At 39.9% G+C, this 27039-nt stretch overlaps 1 protein-coding gene across 9 annotated transcripts in view; it reads right to left on the bottom strand.

Moving 5' to 3' along the window:
• Positions 1-27039, bottom strand: part of TSNARE1 (t-SNARE domain containing 1) — a 491281-nt gene that overhangs the window by 40216 nt on the left and 424026 nt on the right. For 8 of the 9 annotated variants that reach the window (XM_042786051.1, XM_042786060.1, XM_042786057.1 and 5 more), the window contains one exon: positions 26818-26933. In XM_042786051.1, the coding sequence (XP_042641985.1) occupies positions 26838-26933 (96 nt within the window). In that variant the 3' untranslated portion in view covers positions 26818-26837. Of the gene's footprint in view, positions 1-26817; positions 26934-27039 lie in introns of those variants that run through there. The other variant, XM_042786058.1, reaches the window with a different exon arrangement.

Here is a 27039-nt window from a genome sequence, read left to right as displayed (position 1 = left end):
GAAAGGGCTATGTGGAGGTCAGGTTGGATGAGGCTTTGAGCCACTTGATGTAGTGAAGGATGTCCCTGCCCATGGCAGGAGGGTAAGACTAAATGACCTTTAAAGGTCTCATCCAATCCAAGACATTCTATGATTCTATGTTGTCATCTGGTCCACCCACTGTGCTCAAACAAGACCACCTACAGCTGGATGCCCAGGACCATGTCCAGGTGGCTTTTGAATGTCTCCAAGGATGGAGACTCCACCACCTCCCTGGGCAACCTGTGTCAGTGCTTAGTCCAATCTAGCAGATGAAATTTTTTGAAATAATCACCTCTGGTCCTGGCACTGAGCACCACTGAAAAGAGCCTGACTCCATCTTCTTTGCTCCCTCCCTTCAGGTATTTAGCAATATTCATGAGATCCCACTTCAGAATTCTTTTCCTCAAGCTGAACAGTCACAGCTCTTTCAGCCTTTCCATTTCCTGGAATGCTCCAGACCCTCCATCACCTTTGTGGATCTTTGCAGGACTCTCTCCAGTATTTCCATGTCTCTCTTGTACTGAAGATCCCCAAACTGGACACAGCACTGCAGGTGTAGCTTCACCAGTGTTGAGCAGAATGGAAGGATCACCTCCCCTGATCTGCTGACAATACTTTGTCTAATGCAGATGAGGATACCATTCATCACCTTTGCAGCAAGGTCCCATCACTGGCTGCGTCATGTACAACCTGGTGTTCACCAGGACTCCCAGGCCCTTTTCCACCATGTTACTTCCAGATAGCTTTTTCGTTTCATAAGTACAAGGATAGTTTTCCTGAAAGGGACTATATTCCCCTTAAGGAAATCCAGACTTCAGTTAAAAAGAAGGAAAGATGTAATATTTGAGTTCCAGATTGGAAAAGGGCAGTAAAACAGCTAAAGCGTACAACCACGTGAGGACATCAAGCTGTGTGGAATGCATCTGATGGATTTTAAACCAAGGTGGAAGACAATTGTGTGACAGTCAACAGGATGGTTGATTTATGGACACGGATCGTTACCAACCCATAAAATCAGAGACCAGAGGGCAACTGAGCACCATGCAGCCTTTCCTCACCCCTTCCACCCCAGTGCTAGTAAGGAGGAAATTAAGCTAAAGGCTCAGGAATTGAGATAACAACTGGGAGGGGTGACTCACCCATTACGGTAATGGGCAGAAGACTCATTAGAGGAAGAAAAAACCCATCACTTTAATTCAAACACTAACAAAAACAACACTTAGCAGACAGAGTGTGACAGTGAGAAGAGCCACCACACCCCCAAAACACTTCCCTCCCATCCCCCCCTTCTTCCTGGGCTCAGCTCTGTTCCTGATCTCTCTACCTCCTGCCCCCAAGTGGCACAGGGGACAGGTGATGGGGGTTACAGTCAGCTTAATGCGTCTTCCTCCTCAAGAAGGGGGGGCAGAACATGGCACACTCTTCCGCTGCTCCACATGGCTCCCCTCTCACAGGAGACAGTGCTCCATGAAATTTCTCCAGCATGAGTTCTTCCCACGGACAGCAGCTGTTCTCATGCTGCCCTGGCATGTGTCACCCCCAAGTGTTGCAGTCCTTCCAGCACCAAATTACAACAGTGGGGGCTTCTTCTTCCCACAGAGTCCTGGCCTCCTTTAAATGAAGACAACTGTCCTGGTGTGAGCTCCTCCACAGGCTTCAGGTCAGCCTGTGCTTCACTGCAGACTTCTATAGGTGGCAGGGTGGTGGCCCTACCATCTCACCATGGGATACAGGGGATCTCTCTGCTCTGGCACACTTCCCCCCACTTCCTTATTCCTTCCACTGACTTCTGTGTTCATACAGATGTTCTCCTTGCAACTCCTCCTCACGAGTCCCAACCCCCTCCCAGGTTCCCCTTCTTAAATACGTTATCGCATAGGCGCAGCCACCATTGCTAATCGGCTTGGCCTTGACCAGAAGCAGGTCTGACTTGGAGCTGGGGGGAGCTTCGAGAAGCTTCTCACAGGGGCCACATCTGTAGCTCCCTCCCTCACTACCAGAAACCTCCGCCACTCACATAAACCCAACAGAGACAATCAACAGGATAGTTAGTTTATGGACATGGATCATTACCAGACCAAAATATCAACATGTATTCATGGCCTGTGATTCTCCAGCAGTGTATGTAGTTTTGATTTACTGGTTTAGGAGAATGTATTTGACTAAGAATACCATATCTTCTTGCACTCAATGGAAAATAACACTGCATTTGGGATTATTCTAACAGGGACCCCATTAAATATAAACTTTGATAAATTATAAACTATCACTTTGTGGCCAAATGTTTCAGGGGCTCATTAGTATGCATAGGTTCTCCCCACAAAACACATCAAACTGATAAAAATTTGTTTTTAACTCAAGTAGTGTGGTCTCTACTCAAAATTACATTCCTCCCAGTTTTAAGTACTGGCTGCATTAGCACTCAGGAGACAGCAAGTCTAGCTGCTGGATAAGGTACTCAGTCATTTGATGAAGATTAGTAAACTATTTAGCCATTACTGATAATACGATTTACCACGCTATTATGGCCATTATTATCAGTATTTATGATGTGCCTAGAAGTTGGGATCATGGACAATTCATTCACTAAGCTGGACTCTACCTGAAAACACATTCTTTTCCTCCAAAATGTTCCCCAAGCATTCTGGGACCACAGATACTGCAGTGGAACACAGTAGGCTTTCTCAGTTGGTAGAACTATTCCTAGCACAGTTTTGGCCTGGGCCAGCTAGTACTGGCTAGAATAACTCATAACAATAGCTGCATGGAGCAAGGACCAAGGAAAATGGACCGTTCCCCATGTGAACATAGAAACTCCATGTCAGTTGATCCTTTACGTTATTTGCTAGAATGGATGCCATATGAGAGCTTTGTTCTTCCTAATCTATGAGGCAAAACCAGGAGAATATATGAGAGGCAAACCAGAGATCTACTTATATTACTGACATCACTTCCACATGACAGATTCTGCTGATGGCAGATATTTCTTTGTGATGTGCCTCGGGAAGGGCAACCCTGGATTGGTAAAAAAATCAGTCCTAATAGTAGTACTAAAGCTAAACAAAGAAAAAGTGTGTGTTTGCATTGAGAGTAACAAACCTAAAATCCTTTATTTTACTTTTTCCTTCCACTACCATAAAGTCCAGATGCCTTTTGCAAGCTGGGACTGCTAAACTGGACTCAGCTGAATTCACCTGAACTGATGCAGGGCATTCGTTTTGCAAGCTGGCTGATCAAAGTGAACCCATTTTGGATGGTCCCTCAAGAGCTCTAGGGATACTTCAAAGGAAAGTCATTGAGATGGGGGAAAAGGATGGAAAGGAATTTGCATTTTAAATGAGACTGTTCTATGAATGAATAATAAGGGATTTGTAAGGCTGGCCACCAAGAATTAGAAGAAAAAACCCTCTTCATTGGTGCTACAGATAATTCTTCGGGCCTGTTTTCCAGTGATATTAACACAGTTTCTTCCTGCAGAGCTTCTGTGCAACCAAATCAATTAAAGAGGTACATCAGTTAAATAACAAGCTACTCTAGGGAAGGTGGAGCCCAAAACTTATTGTTATGACACTTGAGAGCTGCCAAAATGAGTGGCTGGACCTCCACCTGAGGTATTCAGGCTCTCTTAGGAATAGATTGTATGTGCAAATGTTATGAAAATTGGGCTATCTCAATGAACAGCTCTCCATGATACAATTTCCACAATATCTCTTTAAAATTTAATCGTTGGGGAGGGTTAATTGTTTGGCTTTTTGTATATCTTGTTTTTGTTTTTGTTTTGTTTTGATTTTGTTTGTGTTTTGTTTGTTTGTTTGTTTGTGTTTTTTGTTTGTTTTTTGTTTGTTTGTTTTGTTTTGTTTTGTTTTTCTTTTGTTTGTTTGTTCAGTTTTTTTTTCTTTTCCCTCTTCTCTAAAGTTTCAATACTTGATGTGCAGCAGGTTAGGATATTCAGTAAGGAGCAGCTCAGCAGAGTTAACTCGGTAGGATCTCCTCTGCGCTTGGGCCCTATAATGCTGTGAGAGAAACAGGAGAATGAGTGGCACATTCACTGTGGCATTGTGTGAGGACCACCTGCCAGATAACATTTCAGGCCCTCAAATACTCAGTGACCTTCCAGCAAGCAACTCTCCTGTGCCATTGCATGTGCTGGGATACTGCAGTGATGAGCCCATCAGAAATAAAAAAGACTTCTTGTTCAACTGAGTCTCATCCCTGAGTCTCAGGCATCAACTCCCCTCAGTGGCCAAACTGCAACCTAAAACTACGTTCAATTTGAAAGAGAAAAGATTCATTCTCTCCTATCATCATGGTAACAATAAAAGATGGATCCATCATTAAATCACACCTAACCAAGTGCCACTGGTTGCAGGAAATTCAACTAAGACAGGATGGAAATGGTGGAAAGGTTGAAAAAGAGCTAACCACCCGGGAATAAAATGGGAGGACATGTGGTTCCATGCTTAGCTCTACTGTGCTGTTTCGCTGTGATACTGGAAAAATCACTTAACAGCGTGTTGCTGTTTCTGCAGTCACTAAAGCACAGTTAATATCATGTGCTTTCAAAAGCATTTGGAGATTTTCAGATGATAAATTGTGCTAGAGAGGTAGAGAGAATTCTACTCCTGTTGATGATGATGATGATGATGATGATGATGATTATAGGAAAAAAAAGGACAGAACTAGGATTGTTTCCTTCTCTGTAGATTCCAGTATCATTTAGAAAGGAAAATAGAAAGCTATTTCTGGAATCTCACAAGGCATAAAATAAATAGCATTACTAGTATCTCACATGAATATCAGAATTATTTTGATATTTAGATGATTAAAAAAGAAAGAATTATCAGAACACACAATACTCTGCTTCTAATAGCTGAAAACAAGTTATATATAATGTTATTTGAGCTGCATTTTCAAGGTAAAGTTCAAAGAAAGAGGTCTGAAACATAAATGAGGAATTTTTTTTAGACACCTTATTCTAATATTTGCCTTATTTTTACTTTTCCAATAGAATGAGAAAATAAAACCACTTTTCTGCAGAAGTACTATTTGCTTGTTGTGAGGCTGGACTCCTATTCATTGTATTGCACAGTGTTTGTAGGTGTGGATCACATTTCAGTGAAAAAGCAGCAGTCCTAGTTTCAAGTACAGACTCCCTGAATATGGAGCTAGATTCTGTAAAATATTTAAGCATTTAGTTAAGACATCTGGAAGCCAATTTAGTAGGTACTGGAATATTGTTCCTACTCTGGTGTTTTAGCAAAGCCAAAAAGAAATTAATACAAAGCAATGGAACAGTTGGAAGAAAGCATACCACAAATCTGAATTTCACACTGGCATGTTACAGGTATTTAAGGGTTATTTTAAAGTAATTATGAGTTTTTGATTACCTGCTATTGTGACTATAATAATAGTGCTAAAAAAAAAGACCAATAATTTGCAAATATCTAGGTAGTCCCTTTTGTTATTTAATATATAATTGTTCTCCAGTCTACACCTAAAACCTGTTTGTTTCACTCTCTATTTTGTCCTCTGTTTTAGCAATGGGCTCTTCCCAAAGTCCTGGGAGGACCTACGATAGTTTTATGTGCTTCACCACTCTCACTGTCTAGTTAGGTCAGTTAGTGGCAGTAAACACAAAAAGCTGAGCTAAGCCCCATGGTGCAGGTGGATCTTTCTTTAGACTTTGCAATGCTCTAATTGGCTTCTCTAAATGCTTCATGCGTTTTTTTTCTCATCCATTTTCTTCAAGATCTCTAAACAGCTTCCATCAAAAATCAGGGTTGTGGACTGAATGGGTTTGTGCCTGTACCTTCCCTTTCTCCTCTCCCTCTCCCTTTCCCTCTCCCTCTCCCTCTCCTTCTCCTTCTCCCTCTCCCTCTCCTCTCCTCTAAGGAGCAGGCAGCTCACAAAGGTGTTTCGTCTTCTAAGACAATATTATAAGAGTCCAGACTGCTCAGCCTCCGGTGATACCTACAAGATTTGACTGTTTGTAGGGATGTTCAGAGAGCTCACTTAGATTGAAAATCTAACTTTTAGGTGGATGAGTTAAAGAAGATGAATCTGCCTTTCTTCAGTTGACTTCAGTCTGCCTCTTTTTTGGGGAATCCTTACAGCTAGGATTTTTTGCATGGAATTTTTACATGAAATGAGGTATAAGAAAGAAAATTTGTTGATGTTAAACATCAGCACCTTCCTCACTCAGGGGTGAGTCACAATTAAGAAATTATCAACATGAAGAAGAAGGATCTACTGTAACCCAATACGATCAATTGCACAGCAACCACAATAGATGGGATCAGTGTGCTTTAAATACATACACCTGACTTCTTGGTATATACCAAGAAATTAGCAGATCAAATTAATCCCCATAGCACTTCTACTGAAGTTCCCAGATATATGATAAAAATATCTTTGCTTAATTTTTCTAAACACATACTTTGAAGAGAGTGAGGTGCAAATAACATCTCTTTGAGTTTGTGTACTGGTTTTGGCTGAGGTGTAGTTAATTTTCTTCATAGTAACTGGTATGGGGCTGTGTTTTGGATTTGTGCTGAAAACAGTGTTGATAACACAGGGATATTTTCACTATTGCTGAGCAGTGCTTACACAGAGTCAAGGCCTTTTCTGCTTCTCACACCACCCCGCCAGCAAGTAGGCTGGGGGTGCACAAGGAGTTGGGAGGGGACACAGCCAGGACAGCTGACCCCAACTGCCCCAAGGGATATTCCATATCGTATGATGTCATGCTCAGCAATATAAAGCTGGGGAAGGAAGAAGGAAGTGGGAGATGTTTTGAGTGATGGTGTTTGTCCTCCTAAGTCACCATTATGTGTGATGGAGCCCCGTTTTCCTGGAGATGGATGAACACCTGCCTGCTGATGGGAAGTGGTGAATTAATTCCTTGCTTTGTTTTGCTTGCGTGTGCTGCTTTTGCTTTACTTATTAAACAGTCTCTATCTTAACCCACAAGTTTTTCGCATCTTTACCCGCCTGATTTTCTCCCCCAATCCACTGGGGGAATGAGTGAGTGGCTGTGTGGAGCTTGCTTGTCATCTGGGGTTAATTCATGACAGATTGAAAGGTGAGAGCTTGGGAGCAACTGATACAATTTTGCTACTCTAATAGCCTCCAACAAGTTACTTAAACTCTTTATATCTCATTTTTGCTGCTTTTAAAACAAGGATATTGATAGCTCTGTACGTCAGAGGGGTGCTCATAGTGCTAAGTTAAGACCAGCTGGATGAAAGGCATGCAGTGCTTTTATTAACATCTGTATTATAAAATTTTCAGTTTGACACACTGTCTTACAGTCTGTTATGAAAGGAATGTGAGGCATATAACAGCATTTAGCATTAAATGCTTCACTCTCTGTTCATTCTAATGAGAATGGTACCTGGTTTCACATTGAGCTACAGAAATGACAAGCTGGGTTCACTTAATACCACCCTCCGTAATAGCCTTTTATAAATAAATTTTTAATTTTTTTTTTTACACTTGGCTACATGCAATTCTATTGTCTATAGCTTGAGACTCAAGCCATTGGCCTAAGCCTTTGTAAAACCTGATAACGTATTTCTCATTATGTCTATAGTAATTTCAATTATTTTCCTTTGTCTAAGACTTCCGTTACACTTTAATGCCTGTGGACATTTTAAGTAACTACCTTTTTTATTAGCTGACTCAACACATGATAGAAGATTATTCTGTCCAGTTCTTCTCATAAGGTTCTTTTATGAGCCAAAGTCCTTATATGGCCTCTCTTAATGTTACCGTAGTACCTGTGGGGGTGGAAGCACTTAGTGAATTTACCTTCAAAACATATTTTGGGGTTAGAGAAGATTTCTGTCCATTTTTAGCAGAAGAACTGATGCAAATAATGTGCAATTGAAACAGACAATTAGTTCAAACACCATTATCCAAATTTGGGGAGGGTCCAAAAATGGAATTTTCCCATGGGAAAAGACACGTGTCAAAATCAAGAACTAAGCTGGGATGGTCACTTCTCCATCAAGTTCCTTACCAGCCATAAAATCAGTCCTTCAGTACAAAGACTGATAGTAAAACCAGTGTTTGTGCAATCTGGAATGTACAAGCTTAATTGTTTATTGGGCTTTTCCATGCATAGAAGGAGAAAGATTGAAGTACCTTGGCTGGGGCCATTCTTCTTCAAGAATTGTTCTCACTTTTGTCAATGTCTGTGTCTCACACAGGAACAGCCAGTAGCCAGATATATCAAATTTGTGTTACCTGAAGGTTTCCCTGGGATAGAACTGACGTTTTCAGGCAGAACCCACCACTTTCCTTCCATCTCTTTGCTAAACACCACCACCGCCAACATGCATTTGAGAAACTTTACCACAAATCCACACCTCCTTGCTGTCTCTCTGTGTCTCAGACACAGAAGGTTGAGGTACAGCCTATCACAGCTATGCCGAAAGGCTTAGTGACCAAAGATAAAAAAGTTCTACATCTTTTGTAGCAAGCTGTGTCAGAGTAAGCTCCAGTCTTCCTTAGGAGAGTGTAATAGTGTGGGTATTTCCAGAGCCATAAATACAGCAAAAAATGTATAATAATGTTTTGAGAACACAAGGGAACCACACAGAACACAGAGAAGACCTGTAGTCAATCAATATGAGATTCTACTCTGCACTATGGAATTGTAGGGTATTCTTAAGCAGCATGGACTTGTAACTTGGACTTGAAGCTACAGATAATCTCTTGGTACTTTGAAAAGAAACAATATACCTGAGGCACCTGAAAGTCTAGCTTGAGATACAGCCAAGGCTGTGGATGGAAAACACATGGGTACTTAGATTCAAAGATACTTCAGTCTACTTTTCACTTGTATGGTAAACAACTTTCCTTTCTGTATCACTATCACATTGTATTTTCTCATTTTTTCCCCAAGAAAAGCAATAGCAAACAAAGTTTGTGTCTGAATGAAAATCCTCATTAACATCTGAAAGAAGTAGGGTGTAATGTGACATTTCCAGGAGACATTTCTCCCTCTGGGTTTCACTTTTCCAGGAATTCAAGTCAAAATGTACACAAAGAAACATAAACTCCAATGAGTGTTTCTTCTTTCAAAAGAAAAAAGGAGGGAAAAAAAAAAAAAAAAAAAACAAACACATAAAAAATATCTAAACCCTCAAACAATCACCATCAAAATCAAAGCCTTTATTTCCTTCTGAAATACCATCCTCACCTGAAAAATGGACTCAACAATAGGATTGTTTCTGCTGTCTCAGGTTCTGGGCACTGTGAATTAAAAAAAAAATGCTGAAACTAATATTAAGTTCAGAACAAGGCTTAGTAATCTCAGTAAAGGCTAATAGAGTTTTAATGCTGCTTTCATTAACTTTGTGCCCTTTCATATAAAGCTGGAGGGCTACTCAATGATAAGAAAACCCCACCAATACAGTCATATAAATGGATGCTAAATGCAAATTCTGGAAGCACTGGGCAATGCTCACAGTAGGGCTTTGACAGGATAAAGATTTTACGGAGTGTCATATCAGGACTTGTTGAGTAGACTGAATGTCAAGAGTAAAAGCAACAGCAGGAAAAAATGAAAGAAGATATCTGAAACGATGTTCTTTTTTTTTGTTGAAAACTGCAATTAAAAAAAAAATTATAAGTAGCTAAAAATCTAATATGAAGCTTATCAAAAAGAGATTAAAATAAAATAAAAAATCTGACAGAGTAAAACTCTGCCTTTCACTGGAAAGACAGAGGCAGGCTGACAAAATCTTTCTGGCAGGCCTAAACTTTTCCAACACATTCCAGCAAGGAATTTGGTTATCTGAGTTGCATCTTCAAGCCTAATATTTTGGCTGTTTTGGGGGGGGAGGGGGCTGGGAGGGTGGGTTGTGAAGTACTTGTTAGTAGGCTGGGGTGGAGGGGGCAAGAACTTGGGGTTTATTCCCAGTTCACTCATGGAATCACTCTGTGTTTCTGATTCACCAAATTCCCTGCAGGAAGGTCTGAGCAAGTCAATCCAATGGGATAACTCAACAGCAAGAAAACCCTGAAAACAAGTTCAGACATGTGGATTGCTGAAACTCAGTAGGTAAATTAAACTCATCATAAGAAGTTAACATTTTTTTACTATCCTTTCTAAACAAATATAATACCTCGCCTTATTACAGAAATTCCCTATGGCTAATCAGTTTGGAACTGATCCTCAACCACTTTAGGCAGGTTTTATGATCTCATTTGTCTCATACACATCTCTTATTTACTGGAAAGTAGGATGGATACTTTTCTATCTTTCTTAAGAATGTCAGGAGGGTTATTGACAGAAAACAAAGTGGCAAACTCAATCACCCAGAAACTCAAGAGGTATTGGGCATTCTGGAAAAGACTGAGCATCCCAGGGTAGAAAGTATCCAGAGGCTTTCGTGGGATGAATGTGAGAAGCTGCAGGAACCAGAGCAAGGGAAGGTATGTGGAATAATTTGTCAGCACCACTTTTCTCTACTAATTGTGGCTGTTACTGGCCTCATCATATTTACATCTTCCTTCTCATTAACACCCCCTTTGTAGGAAGCAAAACCAAATGAAATTCTGGCTACACAGAAGCATGAGGCAATAAAGGGGGAATTCAGCAAGGGATCTGGAGACACAGATGATGCAGAAGCAATTCTCATACAGAATTCTGCTAGCACATGGGCTTTGCACAATGTTAATTTTCAGCGTTGAGAGAAAGCAAACCAAATAGTCGGTGCTGGGGTGAATGACCAGCCCAGTCCAAGTCCCAGAAATACCTGGGAAGGCAATGCCAGTTACTGCCTGCAAGCCATGTGGTTTGCATGGTGTGATTTTTGGCCATACTGAAATATTATGTTGCTTACAAGACAAAAAAACCTTGGTCAGCTCCTGTTTAAACAACAGAACTACATCCTCTGGATCAGTGCTGCAAGGAAAAAATGTGTATCAGGGCTTCCAGATGAGTTAGAATCATAGAATCATAGAGTGGTTTGAGTTGGAAAGGAGCTTAAAGATCATCTAGTTCAAAACCCTCTGCCATGGGCAGGGACATCTGCCACTAGACCAGGCTAATGTCATATTAGATGCAGCACCAGCCTGTAAGTCCTTTTATCTTCCACTTTGGCCAAGATCAACTGAAATCTTTCCAAGCCCTTCCTCAGTATAAAACTCTGGAGCCTGGAAGCAGTGTGTTTTCTGCAGAAGACTAGCAGTTGGCATGTATAACCCTTATCAGCCCAACCCACATTCAGCCCAGCCCATGCACAACCACAGCAAACACCCATATTGACATTTCAATGGACCTCTACCTCCAGATCATGTTTCAGATCATTTTAATTTTGCTAAATCCAAATGGCAATTCCACCTGTGACTGACAATTCAGCTCAGAATTAAGGCACCCATTTCAGGGATCAGCATGGCTCTGTCTCAATGTGCAGTGGGTGTGCAAGCTCCACTTATAGTCACTTGACAGCCAGACAATACATTCTGTGAAGCCCACATAGATAATTTCTCCATAGTAAACTTCTAGGGCTCAATTCAGTTGCCTGCAGACAACCATCTCATGCCAACTGAGACTTGCTAGGGTATACAAGACATCTGTGTGGGACTAGGAGATATGATAAGTGACACCCATGCCCTTCTGGACTGACAACTGGGATCCAGGTGACATAGCCTTGGGAAACTCAAATGGCAATAGACATATATGTGTGGACAAGTGCACTGATCCCTTGAAAGTGGGCAGATGAATTGGTATCCAGGCTTCATTTTCCAGATCTCCACTGGTTCTAAGGGGAGTTCAGAATACCTGGTTCTCATGGAGATGCACTGACATCCAAAATACCTTTATCTTGAATTTCGGTCTTACAGGGGATGAGAGAAAAAAAGTGGTGAAGTGACCTGGGAGACGAAAATCTGAGGAGCTTTTCTCTACTGTGCCTGTAGACACAATGTTCCCACCAGAAAAAAAAGAATTATATGGACTCACAGTGAGATTTTCTGTTCCCATGGAAGTAAACTCATTAACTTCCTGGGTATTTAGACAAAAGCAGCCCTCATGACCATTCATTACAAATGATACAAACAAAAAGAATGGCCATCTCTTTGATTTATAAAAATGTTTCCAATGAAAAGGGAAAGCATTCAGGGCTTACTCACAATACAAAACAATCTTAAAGCCCTTTGTTTTATATTAAGCAATTGAAACCAATAGTATCCAATTTGCAAGATATTTCATAATGAAACTAGATTGTTTTCAACAGAGGTACTGATGCACTTATGAACAGAAAACCACATACACCAAGTATACATATAAATGCATGCACATAAAGCTAAAGACTGTCAGTACTTTGTCCTTCAGCCTCAAGAAAATGGAAGAGAAGGCTGTCTGCTTATTAAGCTCATGCTCTTTCATTCCTCTTCATAATTAAAAAGATTACTACTTTTATCCCTGACCGTAATAATTCCTGTGAACTTGTTCCACCCACCCATGTTCAGGTTTTTTGGTTTTTGTTGTTGTTTTGTTGTTTTTTTTTTTTTTTTTTTTTTTTTCTGTTGGTAAATACTCTGGGTTTTGGGTGCATGTGTGTGCACATATTGTCTATGTATACCTTAGCAAAGGACTAATGCAGTGACTTTACCAAGATTAAACTCTTACAACAGAAAATTATATTGAAATTACCACTTGAACACGGCATGAAAACCCAAAGATGTCAGCAGATTATAAAATTCAGTATATCCACAAATCTAGGGGAAAAAAAAAAAGCGTCCTAAGATGACTACGTTTCCTCTCCTACATTTATCGACAGTTGAATAAGACTCAAATTTTGCTGTATCCCTGTGCAAACGAAAGACAGAAATGACTGTTCCTTTGAGTACTCCTGAATGCTTTCACATTGGTTCCTCTAATCCCACAAGAAGGGAGGAAAACAGTTTAGCACTGCTCATAGTATTCCTTCTGGCTTTAGTCTTATATGGTTAGATAGGAATTCAAAACTTGGTCTTGCCTTAAACCCAGAATAAGGGTTTGAACCATGGATTTCTACCACAAATCAGGAGGGTATGAGACACGTGGAAGGGGCCACCGTTTAATCTGTTTTGTAGGTGCTTCACTGTTACAAATGAGTAAATGACTGCTGAGACAGACATTAAACAGGCACAGTTCCACCACTTGATAGCAAGGACACAGGAATGAGAGGCAGTATGCTCCAAATCTGACCTTTTCACTTAAGTATTTATTGAAAATTAAAAAAGCATAAGAAAAGGAAATAGACAGATTTCTCCCTCTCCCCCATGTCTGATCTGATGTGGGTGTTCCCTTTACCAAGTTGTGCATCAGTCTGTCTCTGAGATAATTTGATTACATTTAAGGTAAAGTTGCTCTTTAGTTTCTCTTCCCATCAAACTGTATTATTCTTTGAACATATTAAACAATATACTATACATTAACAGTTATAGAACATATTTTAAAAAAATTTGCTAATAAGATTATCGATGAAAATAACATAAAAAAAACAAACCAAAAATAAAACTACCCACATTCCTTTTTTACTCCTAACTTTTTATGTCTAAAACAAACTTTTTCTGGGCTACAAGGCACTCACTGATTCAATTTACTGACATTTTTGATCACATGTATACACTAAGAGAAATTTCTGTCCATAAAGCAAGGTGAACTTCCAGTGTACTGGATTAAGAGATCAGAGATCATACTAACTGGCCCTTTTGACCTAGGAGAAGCATAGGTAACCGAATATGTACCTGACTGAAGATCAACATCTGTTACTGCCCAGCAAAACTGTTGGTTAAAAGCCATCACTAAATAGTTGATAGTAAACAGAGTAGCAAATTACCTAGGACTGAATAAGAAAATCAGAAACTATTGCTAGCAGTAGATGGCAGAGAAACATAAAAAACACTAGGCAAAAATGGCTATTAAAATATATTTTATACTTATAAAATTAGCCTTAATGAACTATAAAATAAATAAGCCTTAATGAACTATAGCAGCCACTTATGATTATTTCTGTACTAATAAGCTTGGAGAATATATTTGCCATATACTGGTCATTAACAAGATATCCTTTGGAATATATAATTTAATAAAGGAAAAGTTGCTACAAATTAAAGGGATTCCAGGAAATTTGTGCATCAGTCACCCCACAGCAATATTTGAGTGTCAAAAGAGAAAATTTCCTGAGCCAGTAAATACCCAAATTTGTTCATACAAGATGAAATGCAGCTTTTGTAGATTGTCTTTTGCATTAAATTTCTCCTCTATAGTCTTTTTAATGATGTATTCTGGAAAAAATGTAAATAAATATTGGTCATTGGGATCTGTCTTGTACAGAAATTTATTAGTAATCCTTAATTGCATGTTGTAACATAATACAAATGGTAGTTTTAAAAGTAAGAAGAATTTTTTTTCAAAATAATCAACAAAAATGCCTCTTCATATAGCAAACTCTTACAAGGCACAGTACTAAATATCAAAAAAGCAATCCTTGCAGGAATTGAAATAGAGGAAATTCCACTTTTGCATAAGAAAGAAGCTCTTTTTCACTGTGAGGGTGGTCAAACACTGGAAGAGGTTGCACAGGGAGTTTGTAGAGTCTCCATCATCAGAGGTGTTCAAGACCTGGCCAGACACAGCCCTAGTGACTCTGCGTTGAACAGGGGCTTGCACCAGATGAGCTCTGGAGGTCCCTGACAACCTCAACCATCCTGTGATTCTGCAAGGCACTTGCCTTTTAGAAGTTTGGCTTTTATTTAGGTAAAAAGATGTACAATCAAAAATCAAAGTGCAATGGCAGGCAGTTATCATCAGAGCCTGAATTTGGGAGGTTTTCTTCTACCCTATCTCAAAAATCCCTCCAGTCCAGATTTGTGTAGAGGGTGCTCAAGATATTGCCACTGTGTGGCTCTCCTTCTTTAAGGACTCTAAAACTCTCAAACTTTAAGAAAAAGCAGATGCCTTGAAAATATTCCACAGGCGATATGGCTTTTTTTATCTAAAGACTAGGCAGACAATCAAAAGGGATCAAATTACTATCGTTTAATGAGTTACTGCTTGTCAGCTAAGAGGCAGCAATGGGTGGGATGTTATTCTTAGCATGTTTTGATGACGTGACATCTAAACTAATGCATTTTACTCTGCACTCTCAGCAGGCTGTACATGGACGGCTATAGCAGTTCAGCTAACAAGAGGTAATTCAATCAACCACCGTAATATGAAAATTGAAATGATCTACCTCCACTCCACCTTGTTCATCATTTCAGTGACAAGAAACTTTGCCTGCCTTCTGAGTTGGGATGTTAAGAATCATTTGAGATGCACAGCTGTAAATACTCTGTCTCTTTGTACAAGCCCTCAACATAGTAATTCCTGATGATCTACTTGTGAGAGAAATTAAATGGTTTATGCACTATATAGCAAAGTCATTCAACACTGTAATGTAAAAAGCCCATTTCAGTGTTAAAATATGGCTATTAATTGTGGAATTAATAATCTGTCAAAGCTTAAGCAATTTCCTTACCAAACTCAGAAGTAAAAAATCCATCTCCCTAGCACTTTTTTAGGAAATAATGGCAGTTATTTCTTTAATGACTACTAAAGTCAAAAGGGTCCTTTTCCAGACCATCTAAAAAGCCTGTTTTGAGAGCTGAAACATATTCTGTAAATGAAAGGTTGTTGTGAAGCAGATTCCAACTCCTATTAAAGCCTAATGAAACTACAAGGGATATTTCAGAAAATTCACTGATTACAGTGGAATGATAATTCTCTTTTTAAAGATGGTTTGAAAATCTCACATCAAAGAGATAAAGGCGATTAGGAGTTTATTATTTATATATTGAACAGACTATATATTACCAAAATATGAATATTTCTAAGATCTACCCAAGTAGGTGTATAGATAATAAAGACATGATAACCACTACATTATAGCTCAGTCAGATTTGAAGTTATGTGGGATTTTTAGATTTTTTAATTTTTATGTTAATGAAGGCCTAGGAAGAAAACGAGGCCACAGAAAGAGCCAGAGCTTCAGTGAAGGTTGCTGGGATAAAGCATAGCACTTCAGTGAGTATATTTTATTACTTATAACATGACATTAAAATGCTAAGAACCTGTTGAACATCAAGCTGTTTAGCTGCAAGCCTCCAAACTAGAACTTGAGTTATTGGCACTGAAGACACAAAGCAATCTTCCCTTCTACATCACTGCACGCGACCCCTCTGAGAGAAACAACTACCACACTGACACCAAACATACTGTCCCCTCTAAACACATCTCTCTTCATGAACAGTGATAATGACAAATGTACTACTATTCTAAGCACTTTTCCTTCTGGGACACTAGCTAAACTGCCAAAATATTTCTTCTTTAACACACTGTTACCAAAGAAAGCCTCCTGTGCTGGTTTTTAGGTTTTCTTCCAGAGAACACTGATCGAAAATTACTTTGCTTTGACACCACCATGAAGGATAATAGTCTAACACTTTCATGCAGCTTGTATACCAATGAGAATCATATCCTGCCATTTAGTAAATGGTACTTATTAACTATCTGCTGCCCTATTCCCAAGACATCTTATAAGACTCCCTTAGTAGACAATTTTTTCATATTTATATCTCAAGAACTCAGACAGGCAGAATACCTAAGTGTGTCAAAACCTGATGTCCTCAGAGCTTCTATACAGTACTACTGCGTGCATGTCCACATATAAAAAGCAACATATAGATTCTGTCTTTGCTACTGATTTTGGAGACACAGCATTGACATAATTGCAGTGGCCATGTTTCAATAGAAAAACAAGTTTTTTAAGACTGGATTTCTGAGTTACTTAGGGAGAAATACAAAGAACAATAACAGAACTCTAATACTATGAGTAGGGAGATTGAAGATCTGTATATTATTTGCTAGCATTGAAGGCTTCTTTTTCAAACTTCCTCCTTCACATACAAAAGCTTTAAAATATCGCAGAACCAGCTGAGACTGAAATTGCAGTGATATGTACAGAATTTGTGGCTTTTGTTGGATCAATATGTGCTAGCACAGAACTGGCCACTCGGGGCCTCCTGATGCCCCACAGACCAAGCTCTGCAGTCAGCAGCAGCAACTTTACCCATCTTCCCACCATCCCCAGGTCGAGAGGAATTGCTCTCCAGAGAAGTATAAGCCATTTTAACCTTTTCAAAGAGAACCACAGACATTCCCAAACTGACTTAATTGAATTAAGTCCACTCACTCCAGAGCCAAGAGGCACTGAGATGAACGATGGACTCCCTTAGGCTGCTCTTCTCTGCTCTTGTCCCTCTCACAACACCAAGTTCCCCCTGTATTTTGAGGGCTCGATTAGACAGATAATTCAAGCGTTGCCAACTGAAAATGTCAGCTAACAGTGGTGGAGTGACGTGAGAGCAGTTTATAAATCTGTGTCACTCTTATAAAGAACCTAATCCTCACTTCTTCTGGGAGCTACTGATTTATGCCTCAGAGAACCCTCCTGAGCCATTAATCGTGTTGCAAACACCAACTGCTGGCTCCACCAGGCGTCACTGCTCCTGTGGAAATGAGACTATCCACAGGGAAGAAGACACTTGCCACTGATTCATTCAAAGATTTTTGACATACACTTATGCCAATCTTTTCCAAGTTGGGACCTGAATTTTAGGCAATTAAAGCCATATTTAGGCAGTTAAAGGAATGACTGGTGCTGTCCACAATTCTAGCTGATATTTCTTCCTCTTTTCACATGTTATTTTCTTAAGTACCTGTAAATGACACAGTATATGAGGCCAGAGAGACCACTGGTCTGAATCAGTATGGCCATTTTTGTGTTGTTTCTAGCAGTTCAAACTGAATGCACCAAAAAACAGTCTCTTCTGTCAGGTCCTTAGATGTGTGTCATCATGGATAGCATTTAAAAACATCACAAAGCATAAGTAATTAATGTTTTCAGATTTGTTGAGGAAGCTCAGATCAAAGACATGCCATCCATCTGAAGGGTCAGCACTGTGCACAGCCACTCAGAGAGAGTACTCCATTTTCCTACTGATTGCATAGAAACAGTGTAGAAACATGAGATGGGACAAAGCAAGCTGCTGACTGCTCAAAAGTCCTACTGACTTTGGATTCAAATCAATTAATTCAAGTTATTAATTGTTAGTTGAGCTGCAGGAACTGTCTACATGTGGACTCTCAAGCTAAGGCAAAGGCAACATAATACATCCTCCCTTAGTTCTCTTGCACAGTAGAATTAATGACCTGGCAATATGTGATGCTCACAAAGACCACAGAGCATGTAGATGGGCAAGTCAAGGTCAGTGCATTCAATCACAGTAACTTGATCATGTGATGTCCCATCAAAACATTCAGCTGTTTGAAGGTTTGAAAGAGGTGTATATAAATGGTGAAAACTCAGAGAACTTCTTAGAAATTAACCTACCTATTTCCCAGCACTTCTGCCTTTCTTGTCCTGTTATTTTGAAGGATTTTTTCCATAAAGCAGACACTTGTCTCTTAAAATTTCTTTTTCTACTGGTAATCATTTCTCTCTTCTATACATATGTATCACAGATTTTAACTTGCTGGCAAGGAAATAATTTAGCTAAGAGAAGTGCAGACATGGCCACTGGAATTAGGAAAGACTTCAAGAATATAAATGTTAGCTTAATTTAACAAATCAGGCCAAATCTTAAAAACAGACCCATTATATATTAATCAGTGAAAATACAGGTCCCATTTTTGACTTAAATTTGAAGCACAAAAATTACTGCAGAATCAGGATGTACCTCAGTCTTCCTGACAGCAAAAATTGAGTAAGGATTCCAGGATCCAAGAATTAATTATAGACTAAAAGACAAGAATCAAACTGATAAGAATTGACACATAAATATAAATGTAGGAGCCTTTTCAAAATAATAGGAAACGAGAAAAAAATAAATATTGCAGAGTTATTGATTCCTGATTGTGCTGCAGAGCAAACATGGCAGCAATGTCACAGCCAGGGCAGAAGGGTGAATTATTTTAGAATTTGAGTGACATCTATCAAAAATATTATGACCTTTCCAGGGCTTGAGTGACTGAAACAAGCTTGAAAACTGAGCAACTCACAGAGTTATTAAGCCATATATGGACATGTGGTAAAAACAGAGACACTAAGTAAAGACAGCCCCGTGATATCAACATAAAAGGCAAAAGCAATACCATGAAACAAACCCATCTATGTTTTGCCCTTATTTACAATGTTCATTAGGTTGAATTAATGCTCTGTTCAACACTGAGTAGGAATTGATGTGCTTTTGCAACCTGACATTGTCAGGCAGGAGATGTACCGGGCAAACGTCAGAATTTCTATTGAGTGTGTCCCAAGAGGGTGCCCAGACTTGTCTCCTACTGGGAAGGAACAACAGAACTGTAAATCCCAAGTACCACACTGCCACTTGTCAATCTTGCCCTCTCTTCTACCTACAACCCACCACAGCAATCAGATAAGGGCTCTGATTGCATTTAGTGGGTTGTTGATGTGCTTTGCCTTGGAAGAACTTCATCTTGACTCCACATGGTACTTTATGCCCTTCCTGGATGCCTGCTGCTGTGAGGGAAAGGTGCAGCACTAATGACATCAGGAGGGGCTGATGTTGACGTAGTAAAATCCTATTTTACAGAAAGCTATTCTGCTGTCCTGGTTTCAAACTCTGAGATTTAAAATTCTGAGATGAAAATTCTCTTTACTTCCCTAGGCCAGATCACATGAAGGAGCATTCCTCTGCTCTAAGCACACACACTGACTGTAAGTGCAGGTGTTATGATTGTTATTGCATTGCAAGGAAGCCTCATGCAAACAATTAACACCTCACACACTGCAGTGTCCCTGGGTACAGTGTACACGGACACTGTAGTGCATGAGGTACTAAAAAAAAGCCAACCTCATCCCCCAAAACTTAAGGTCTGAAAGTAAGGACAAAACAAACACTAAAGACAAACTGTATAAAATCAGCCGTCTGAACCTCATCCTCATTGGTCAGGTTACAGAAAACATTTAACCACATAATAAGTCCATAAATGAATTATGCAAGGAAAAGTGATTGCAAAGAAAGGAGAAAAATAATCCAAATTAAAACAATAATTTCTAGTTTTCTATAATAATTAATTCAATTTAAATTCAAAACAAGACAGCTGCATATTCAGGAAACAGATACCTGGAGCCTGATTATTGCTTTCCCATATGGACTACAGCCCTGCTCTGGAGATGCCGACCAAGATGGATTTTTAGCTGTACATTAAAGATTACATGTTGACTGTAATTAGAGTGGAATTCCTTACTCAGGATATTTCACATTTTAAAATTCTATGATAGTTCAGGATGCAACTGGTCAAATTAACAAGAAACGAATGCATCAATGGCTGTTAAGTATTAAATAACTACTCTCTGGATCAGGAAGCCTTTGAGCTTCAAGTCAATGAAGGCTGGGAGAATATTCTGCTAAATTATCATTTGTACCCTTGCCTGTTGTTCTGCTCTTCCATAGCTGTGCATTGCTGTCAACCATTGCATCATCTACCAAGAAGGAAAACACTGGTTTACTTCTCTGGGCTCTCACCTCTTTATTCACAGACAGATTCTAAAGCTGGAAGGAACAGTTAAGTCTACAGAGTTTAAGGAATCTATACAACAAAGTCCATGTGCTCAGCCCAGTAACATTTGTCTGATTGACCTGTGTCTTGTAAACAGGAAAGGCAACTTCTGCTGCAATGACTTCTTCCAAAAAAGGGCACTGAGTATTTAAGTCATTTTTCATTCTCTCTTTCTTTGGATAACTAGATTGAGGTGATTGTCATTGGAAAGCGTATTTTTCAACCATGTAGCATCTTTCTTAAACATGTAGCATCCTTCTTAAAGTTTGTCATCTCTTTTTCCTATAAAGAATGCTTAAGACTTAGGGTTCCAGTGGTCTTGATTGTCACTTTGTGTAATTGTGCACTTATCCAAATGACTCAAAAGAAGGTGGATACAGAAATTCTCTCTTCTCTGTCCATGAACAGGGAACTCTTTGTGGACCTCAAGAGGAAAAAGAAACTCTATGACCTCTGGAAGCCAGGTCAGGCTTCTCAGGAAGAGTACAGAGCTGTGGATAATTTATGTAGGGTGAAGACACGAAAAGCCAAAGCTCAGTTGTAACTGGCCAGTGTTGTTTCAGATAACAAGAAGGGCTTTTAAAATTATGTTAATAACAAGAGGAGATCTGAAGAAAACATTGAAAGAATACTTGTTGAAGATTGTCGTCTAATAGGGATGAAGAAAAAGAGGATATATTCAATGTGTTTTTTGCTTCAGTCTTTAATAATACTGATAGACCTTGAGCTATCTGATCCCCTGAACTAGGGGACCACAAGTGTGGAAGCAGTGACTTTCCATTTGTGGACACTGAAATTGTAAGGGATGCATTGTATCAACTGAATGTTTTCAAGTCCATGGTGCCTGATGAGATTCATCCCAGAGTTCTGAAGGAGCTAGCGGATGTTATGGCAAGATCCCTCTTGATCATCTATCAAATGTTTTGGGAGTCTTGAGAGGTCTCTGCTGACTGGAACCTAGCCAGTGTGTGTTGGGTTTCTGTGGCGCCAGATTTTTTTTTGGCAGAGGGGGAAGGGGCTACAACAGTGTCCCTCTGTGAGAAGCTTCTCGAAAGCTCCTCCGTCTCCAAGTCAGACCCAACTCTGGCCAGGGTTGAGCCAATCAGCAATGATGACTGCACCTCTGCGAGAACGTATTTAAGAAAAGGACTCTGAGGAGGACTTGTGAGGAGAAGTGGGGAGAAGGACAACACCCAGGTCAGTAGAAAGGAAGGAGAAGGAGATAGGGGAGGTGCACTGGAGCAGAGACCCCTGTATCTCGTGGTGAGATGGCAGGGATGCCCACTCTGCCACTCACAGAGGTCCACAGTGGAGCAGAGGCTGACCTGAAGCCTGTGGAGAAACCCACTCCAGAACCGGCGGCTGTGCTTAAAGCAGGCCAGGTTCTTGAAGGGAGAAGTAGACCCCACTGTTGTGGTTCAGCACTGGGAGGACTGCAACGTGCGAGGGTGACCCACGCCGGAGCAGCGTGGGAATGGCTGCAACCCATGGGGAGGACTCACTGCAGAGAAGGTTCATGGAGGACTGTCTGCAGAGAGGGGGAGCCACATGGAGTAGGGAAGGAATGTGAGGTGTTCACCCCACCTCCTGAGAAGGGAGGAGCGTCAAGCTGACTGTATCCCCCAACCCCTGCCCCCTGTGCCACAGGGGGAAGAGGTAGAGAGACTGGGAGCAGAGCTGAGCCCGGGAAGAAGGGAGGGGTGGGGGGAGGTGTTTTTTGGATGTGGTGGTGCTTCTCATTGTCCACACCTTGTCTGTTAAGTATTGTCTTGTTAACATTTGAATTAAAGTGATGTTTTCTTCTCCTAATGAGTCTGTCTTTTGCCTGTGACCATAATGGGTGAGCTACCTCTCCCTGTCTTTAGATGGATTCTTTGATCCATTTGTGCTTCATTTTCTCCTTCCCATTCTTGATAAGGGGAAGGAGTGAATGAATGGCTTCGTGGTGCTCAGTTGCCCTCTGGGATCAAACCACGACACAGTGTTATTCAAAATACAAAAAGAGTGTGAAGGAAGACCCAGGGAACTACAGATCTGTTAGTCTAACCTCAGTTCCTGGGAAAACTATGAAGAAGATTATACTGGGTGCTACTGAAAGTCATGTAAAGAAAAATGGAGTTCTTTTGACCAGTTGGTTCTACTGTGTTTGATGCACCCCAGGATGTGGTTTGCCCTCTTGGCTTCCAGGGCACAGTACTGACTCATATTGAGCCTGATGTCAGCCAGCACCCCCAGATTCCTCTCTGCAGGCCACTCCTCTCCCAATTTATACTTGTATCTGGTGTCACACCATCCTAGGTGCAGAATCCGGCGTTTGGTCTTGTTAAATTTCATCACATTAATCACAGTCTAATACTCCAATCTATTTAGATCCTTCTGCAAGACCTTCAGTCTCTCAAGAGAGTCAACAGCACCTCCCAGTTTGGTATCATCAGCAAACTTGTTAACGGTGCATTCAACTCCTGCATCCAGATCACTGATAAAGACAGTGAACAGAACTGATCTGAGACACACCGTGGGTGACTGGTCACCAGTCAGGACTTTCTTTTTGTGAATCGATGCTGTCTGTGCCTTATCCAGCCGGTCAAAAGAGCTGATTATCCCACTGTATTCAGCATTGGTGCAGCCTCACTTTGAGTGCTGGGTGCAGTTCTGGGCCCCGCAACTTAAGAAGGGTATGAAGGTCCTTGAAAACATCCAGAGGAGGGTAACAAAACTGGAGAAGGGGATGGAACGTCCTATGAGGAGCGACTAAGGACTTTGGGCTTGTCTAGTCTGGAGAAAAGGATGCTGAAGGGAGACCTCATTTGTCTCTACAGCTTCCTTCAGACTGCTTCTTTCAGATTGTTACTGCAATACTGTCCTTTTGAGATGTTTACTGATGTTGTAGCATAAGAATAAAAAGAGCAGCTGCAATGTTGCTACAGTATGAGCAATGTGACCCCAAAGTTTTGGGGTTATTTTCCTGAGGTGTACACAAACAAACGCACAGACATAAGTCCCCAGGAGTTTCTCTGAGTCCTCTGTAGATGCTCTTCTCTCTCTCTGCCAGACAAAACTGCCCCAAGGGAGCAGTGACATACTTATGGTGGGGGCCTCAACTGGCAGAAGTCAGGGCTCAGAGCTCTCCTGAACAGCTGGTCTCTCTGCACACTCTGAGCCAGCAGCAAATGATGCCACCGCTGCTTGAGAAATTCATGGGGAAAAGTGCTTTTCACTTTTCAAGATTCATAAAGTGATTTTTCCTATGGAAGGAATAGGCTTGTCTGCCAAAGTCATGTCTGATTTGTGGTGAGGAAAAAAATGTTCTTTTTTGTCCTTTTGAAAAGGGCCATTGATTCAGTATCATTATTGCAAGAGTAAAAACAGGAACAAAAAAATAAAGGAAGAAGACTATATGTTCATGATTATAACAATCATTAGTGACCAGATACTAATGGCATCATTTCTTTAACTCACTGAATAGTGACCTTTGGATTTCTCATTTTGGCTGCACTCATGAAAGCTAAAGAAGCCTACACTGAATAGCATGCAACTGGGACTTAAACCACTTGAATGGGGTGGCTGGTTCTGTTTCTTCTGGCTCCTTACTGATCCAGCTCAGAGCAAACTTGGGATTTTATTCAGTTACGTGTCTTGTGCCAATAAGAGTATTTTGTAACTAGTTCCCTAGCTTGCTTTCTTCCCTTTATTTTCTCTGAACAGCCATGTAGAGCTGTTATATGTTAAAATCCAGCTGTTCTCTATCTCCCTAAAGTATGTAAGACAGTTTTATATGAAACAGTTTGTTGAGGCAGTTGAAACTTTAAATCCACTGGTATTTTAAAATCCATTTGTGTTGCAATTCAGAATAGAAAAAATGTTCACTATGGACATGGAAATTCTGAAATTGTTCTGTTTTATAATTCTTCAAAATATAAATGTGAAATCTGCTGCACACCATTTGGGGTCAATCTAGATTAAGAAGTTTATAATAATCAGAAAGCATACTTGTTCCAGTATAACTCAATGCAGGTTTTGCCAACATTTGTACTGCTAGAAAGTAAATCAAATTTTAGATGCTTAATAATTAGTTTCACAACTGATGATGAAAAGTAGAGCATTATATTTTTCCTAGGGCTTTCATTAGTATCTCTAGGTTCACTTCCCTGTGGGCATGGATGTCTTAACAGAAGATTAACTCTAGTTTTCCAAAGGAGTTTTATTGTAAGAATATTTTGGTTTTCTGATTTTCTCCACTTAAGTGATTTAGATTAAAATGTATCTAGATTTAGTCAACTGTTGATAAAATTTGTGATTTCTAGTAGATAGGAGTATTTAACTATATATAAAGGAAACTTGATTATATTATAGATTACCATGATGGATCACATTTTAAAATCACACTAATGCAAACTAAAACCAGAGTAATGCAACTAAAATTATTGTAGTTGCTCTAGATTTAAATCAGCAGATCACTATCTGCATCCGTAAGCAGTGTCTCTTATGTAAAAGAGGGATAAAAAAAATATATATATATTTATATATATATATGCACGCCATAAGAACTTCCATATTCAATCAATCTAAATGTCCATCTCACTGATATCATCCTCACTTCAGTGGTGGTCAAACAAGCAAGTGCAGAAAAATATTGACAAATATTTCTCCTAGCAATAATGTAGGGCTCATGATAATCCTCTCCAAAACTAGTGAGGTGGTACTTGACATCCTTCAACAGATTTTTTTTTTCATGGATTTGTGCAAATCCTTCTTGTATCCAAATTTTGGCAGCCACAATGTCATGCCAGGAGGCGTTCCAAAGTGTAAGTACATCTTGTGTGAAGAATCATCTTTCAGTGATTGTTTTGAACCAAGCCCTGCTAGTTTCAGTTGAGAGCATGATGAAGACAGAAGGATCGTTAGAGGTCATTGACTTCATCCTCAGGCGGAAAGACAGCATTGTCAAGTAACACTGAACTCTTGTAAAACAAAACAATAAACAAAATCTAGCAATCATTTGTGCTTTCTCTAGGGTAGTTCCAACGGATATTTCAGGCTAAGATATCTCCATTTAAATTATTGTAAAAGGTCCCAGTGAGCCTCAGTATAATGCAGTATCTAACTAAATACAGGACTGATACTACACATGCTTTATGCAAGTCTTTGTGGGACATGAGAGGTGTCTAAACCAAAAATAGTCCCCACCCTCCATTGCTTTCTTCCTCAGGGCTCCTACTTGCTGTCTGCTGAAAAGTCCCACTGATACTCCTGGGTTCTGGCTTTATCAGTCAGAAACCCTGCCATGGAAGCAGGTATGCAGACCTGGAATGCCAGAGCCCTTTGGGTGGTAGAAATTACACAGATCTGATAAATTCTCCTTGAATAATGGCCTAGCAACCTTCTAAAGAAGCAGACACCCAGAAATGCTTTATCAGAACTAACTTATGAGTCACTCTCCTAGGGTAATGAGGGGAAAAAAAAAAAAAAAAAAAAAAGGAAAAATTTGTGTGTCTTATGTTTTACATTTAAAGTACGTTCTTTAAAAAGAAAACATACTATAGCTTAAACTTCACTAGCGGGATGAAGTTGCTTTGATGTCTCACTTATCTTGGTAAGGTTACAGACCAGTCTCCCTGATACAGACCGATATTGTTTTAGGGGTGGATCCAGAGCAAAGATCACCAGAAAACCATTTTTATTTTTGTCTATATTGCAATCTCAAGTTTTTTTGTCTTCTTGCTCCTCAGAAGGGCTTGGCTCCAGGGTCTCTTTGAAATATCTCAGAAAGTAGGTGCACTTTGATACATCTCAGCATATTGGTGGCATGTTGGTTTGACCCCAACCCTGGTTCAGTCTGGGATCTTTAACACCGCTTCTGCATCTCTAATTCATATGGGTTTGGTATTTATTCAATTAGCATTATTATGAGATCCACATAAAATCAAACACAACACAAACAGCAGAGAAAAGGGTAATAAAATGTTTTGTTTAAATATCACCTTGGCTTACATTAAATATCCACTAAGGATGTTATTTCTGAGCTCAAATACCCTTTAAAGGAAATTATTTTCATGGGCCAGACCTGAATCTGCAAGCTAAGATAATTTTTTCTTACCGTAATCAGCTTCCTAACCTGTCTCCCGACTATCTTACAGAGTATAATAAAAGACATAGTTAAGAGATTTTACCTGTGGAAACTGTAGCCAGATCAGTGCTTGACTGAGACCGCGATGATTATGACAATGAACAGCAGAACGGCCAATGCGACAGTGAGAAGGCAGCACTTCATCTTCCTGGCTCGTAGCTAAGAGGAGAAAGATAAAGAACTAAATACATGGATGTTTAACAGGAAGATAGAGAATGTTGTTACTTTTCCATTGGTAGGACTATTTGAAACAAGTCAATGCAAA

Source organism: Tyto alba, unplaced genomic scaffold (assembly GCF_018691265.1).
Source record: "Tyto alba isolate M040663 unplaced genomic scaffold, T.alba_DEE_v4.0 Super-Scaffold_9, whole genome shotgun sequence".
In the NCBI taxonomy this organism is placed as follows: domain Eukaryota; kingdom Metazoa; phylum Chordata; class Aves; order Strigiformes; family Tytonidae; genus Tyto; species Tyto alba.
This window is presented reverse-complemented; position numbering and strand designations above follow the sequence as displayed.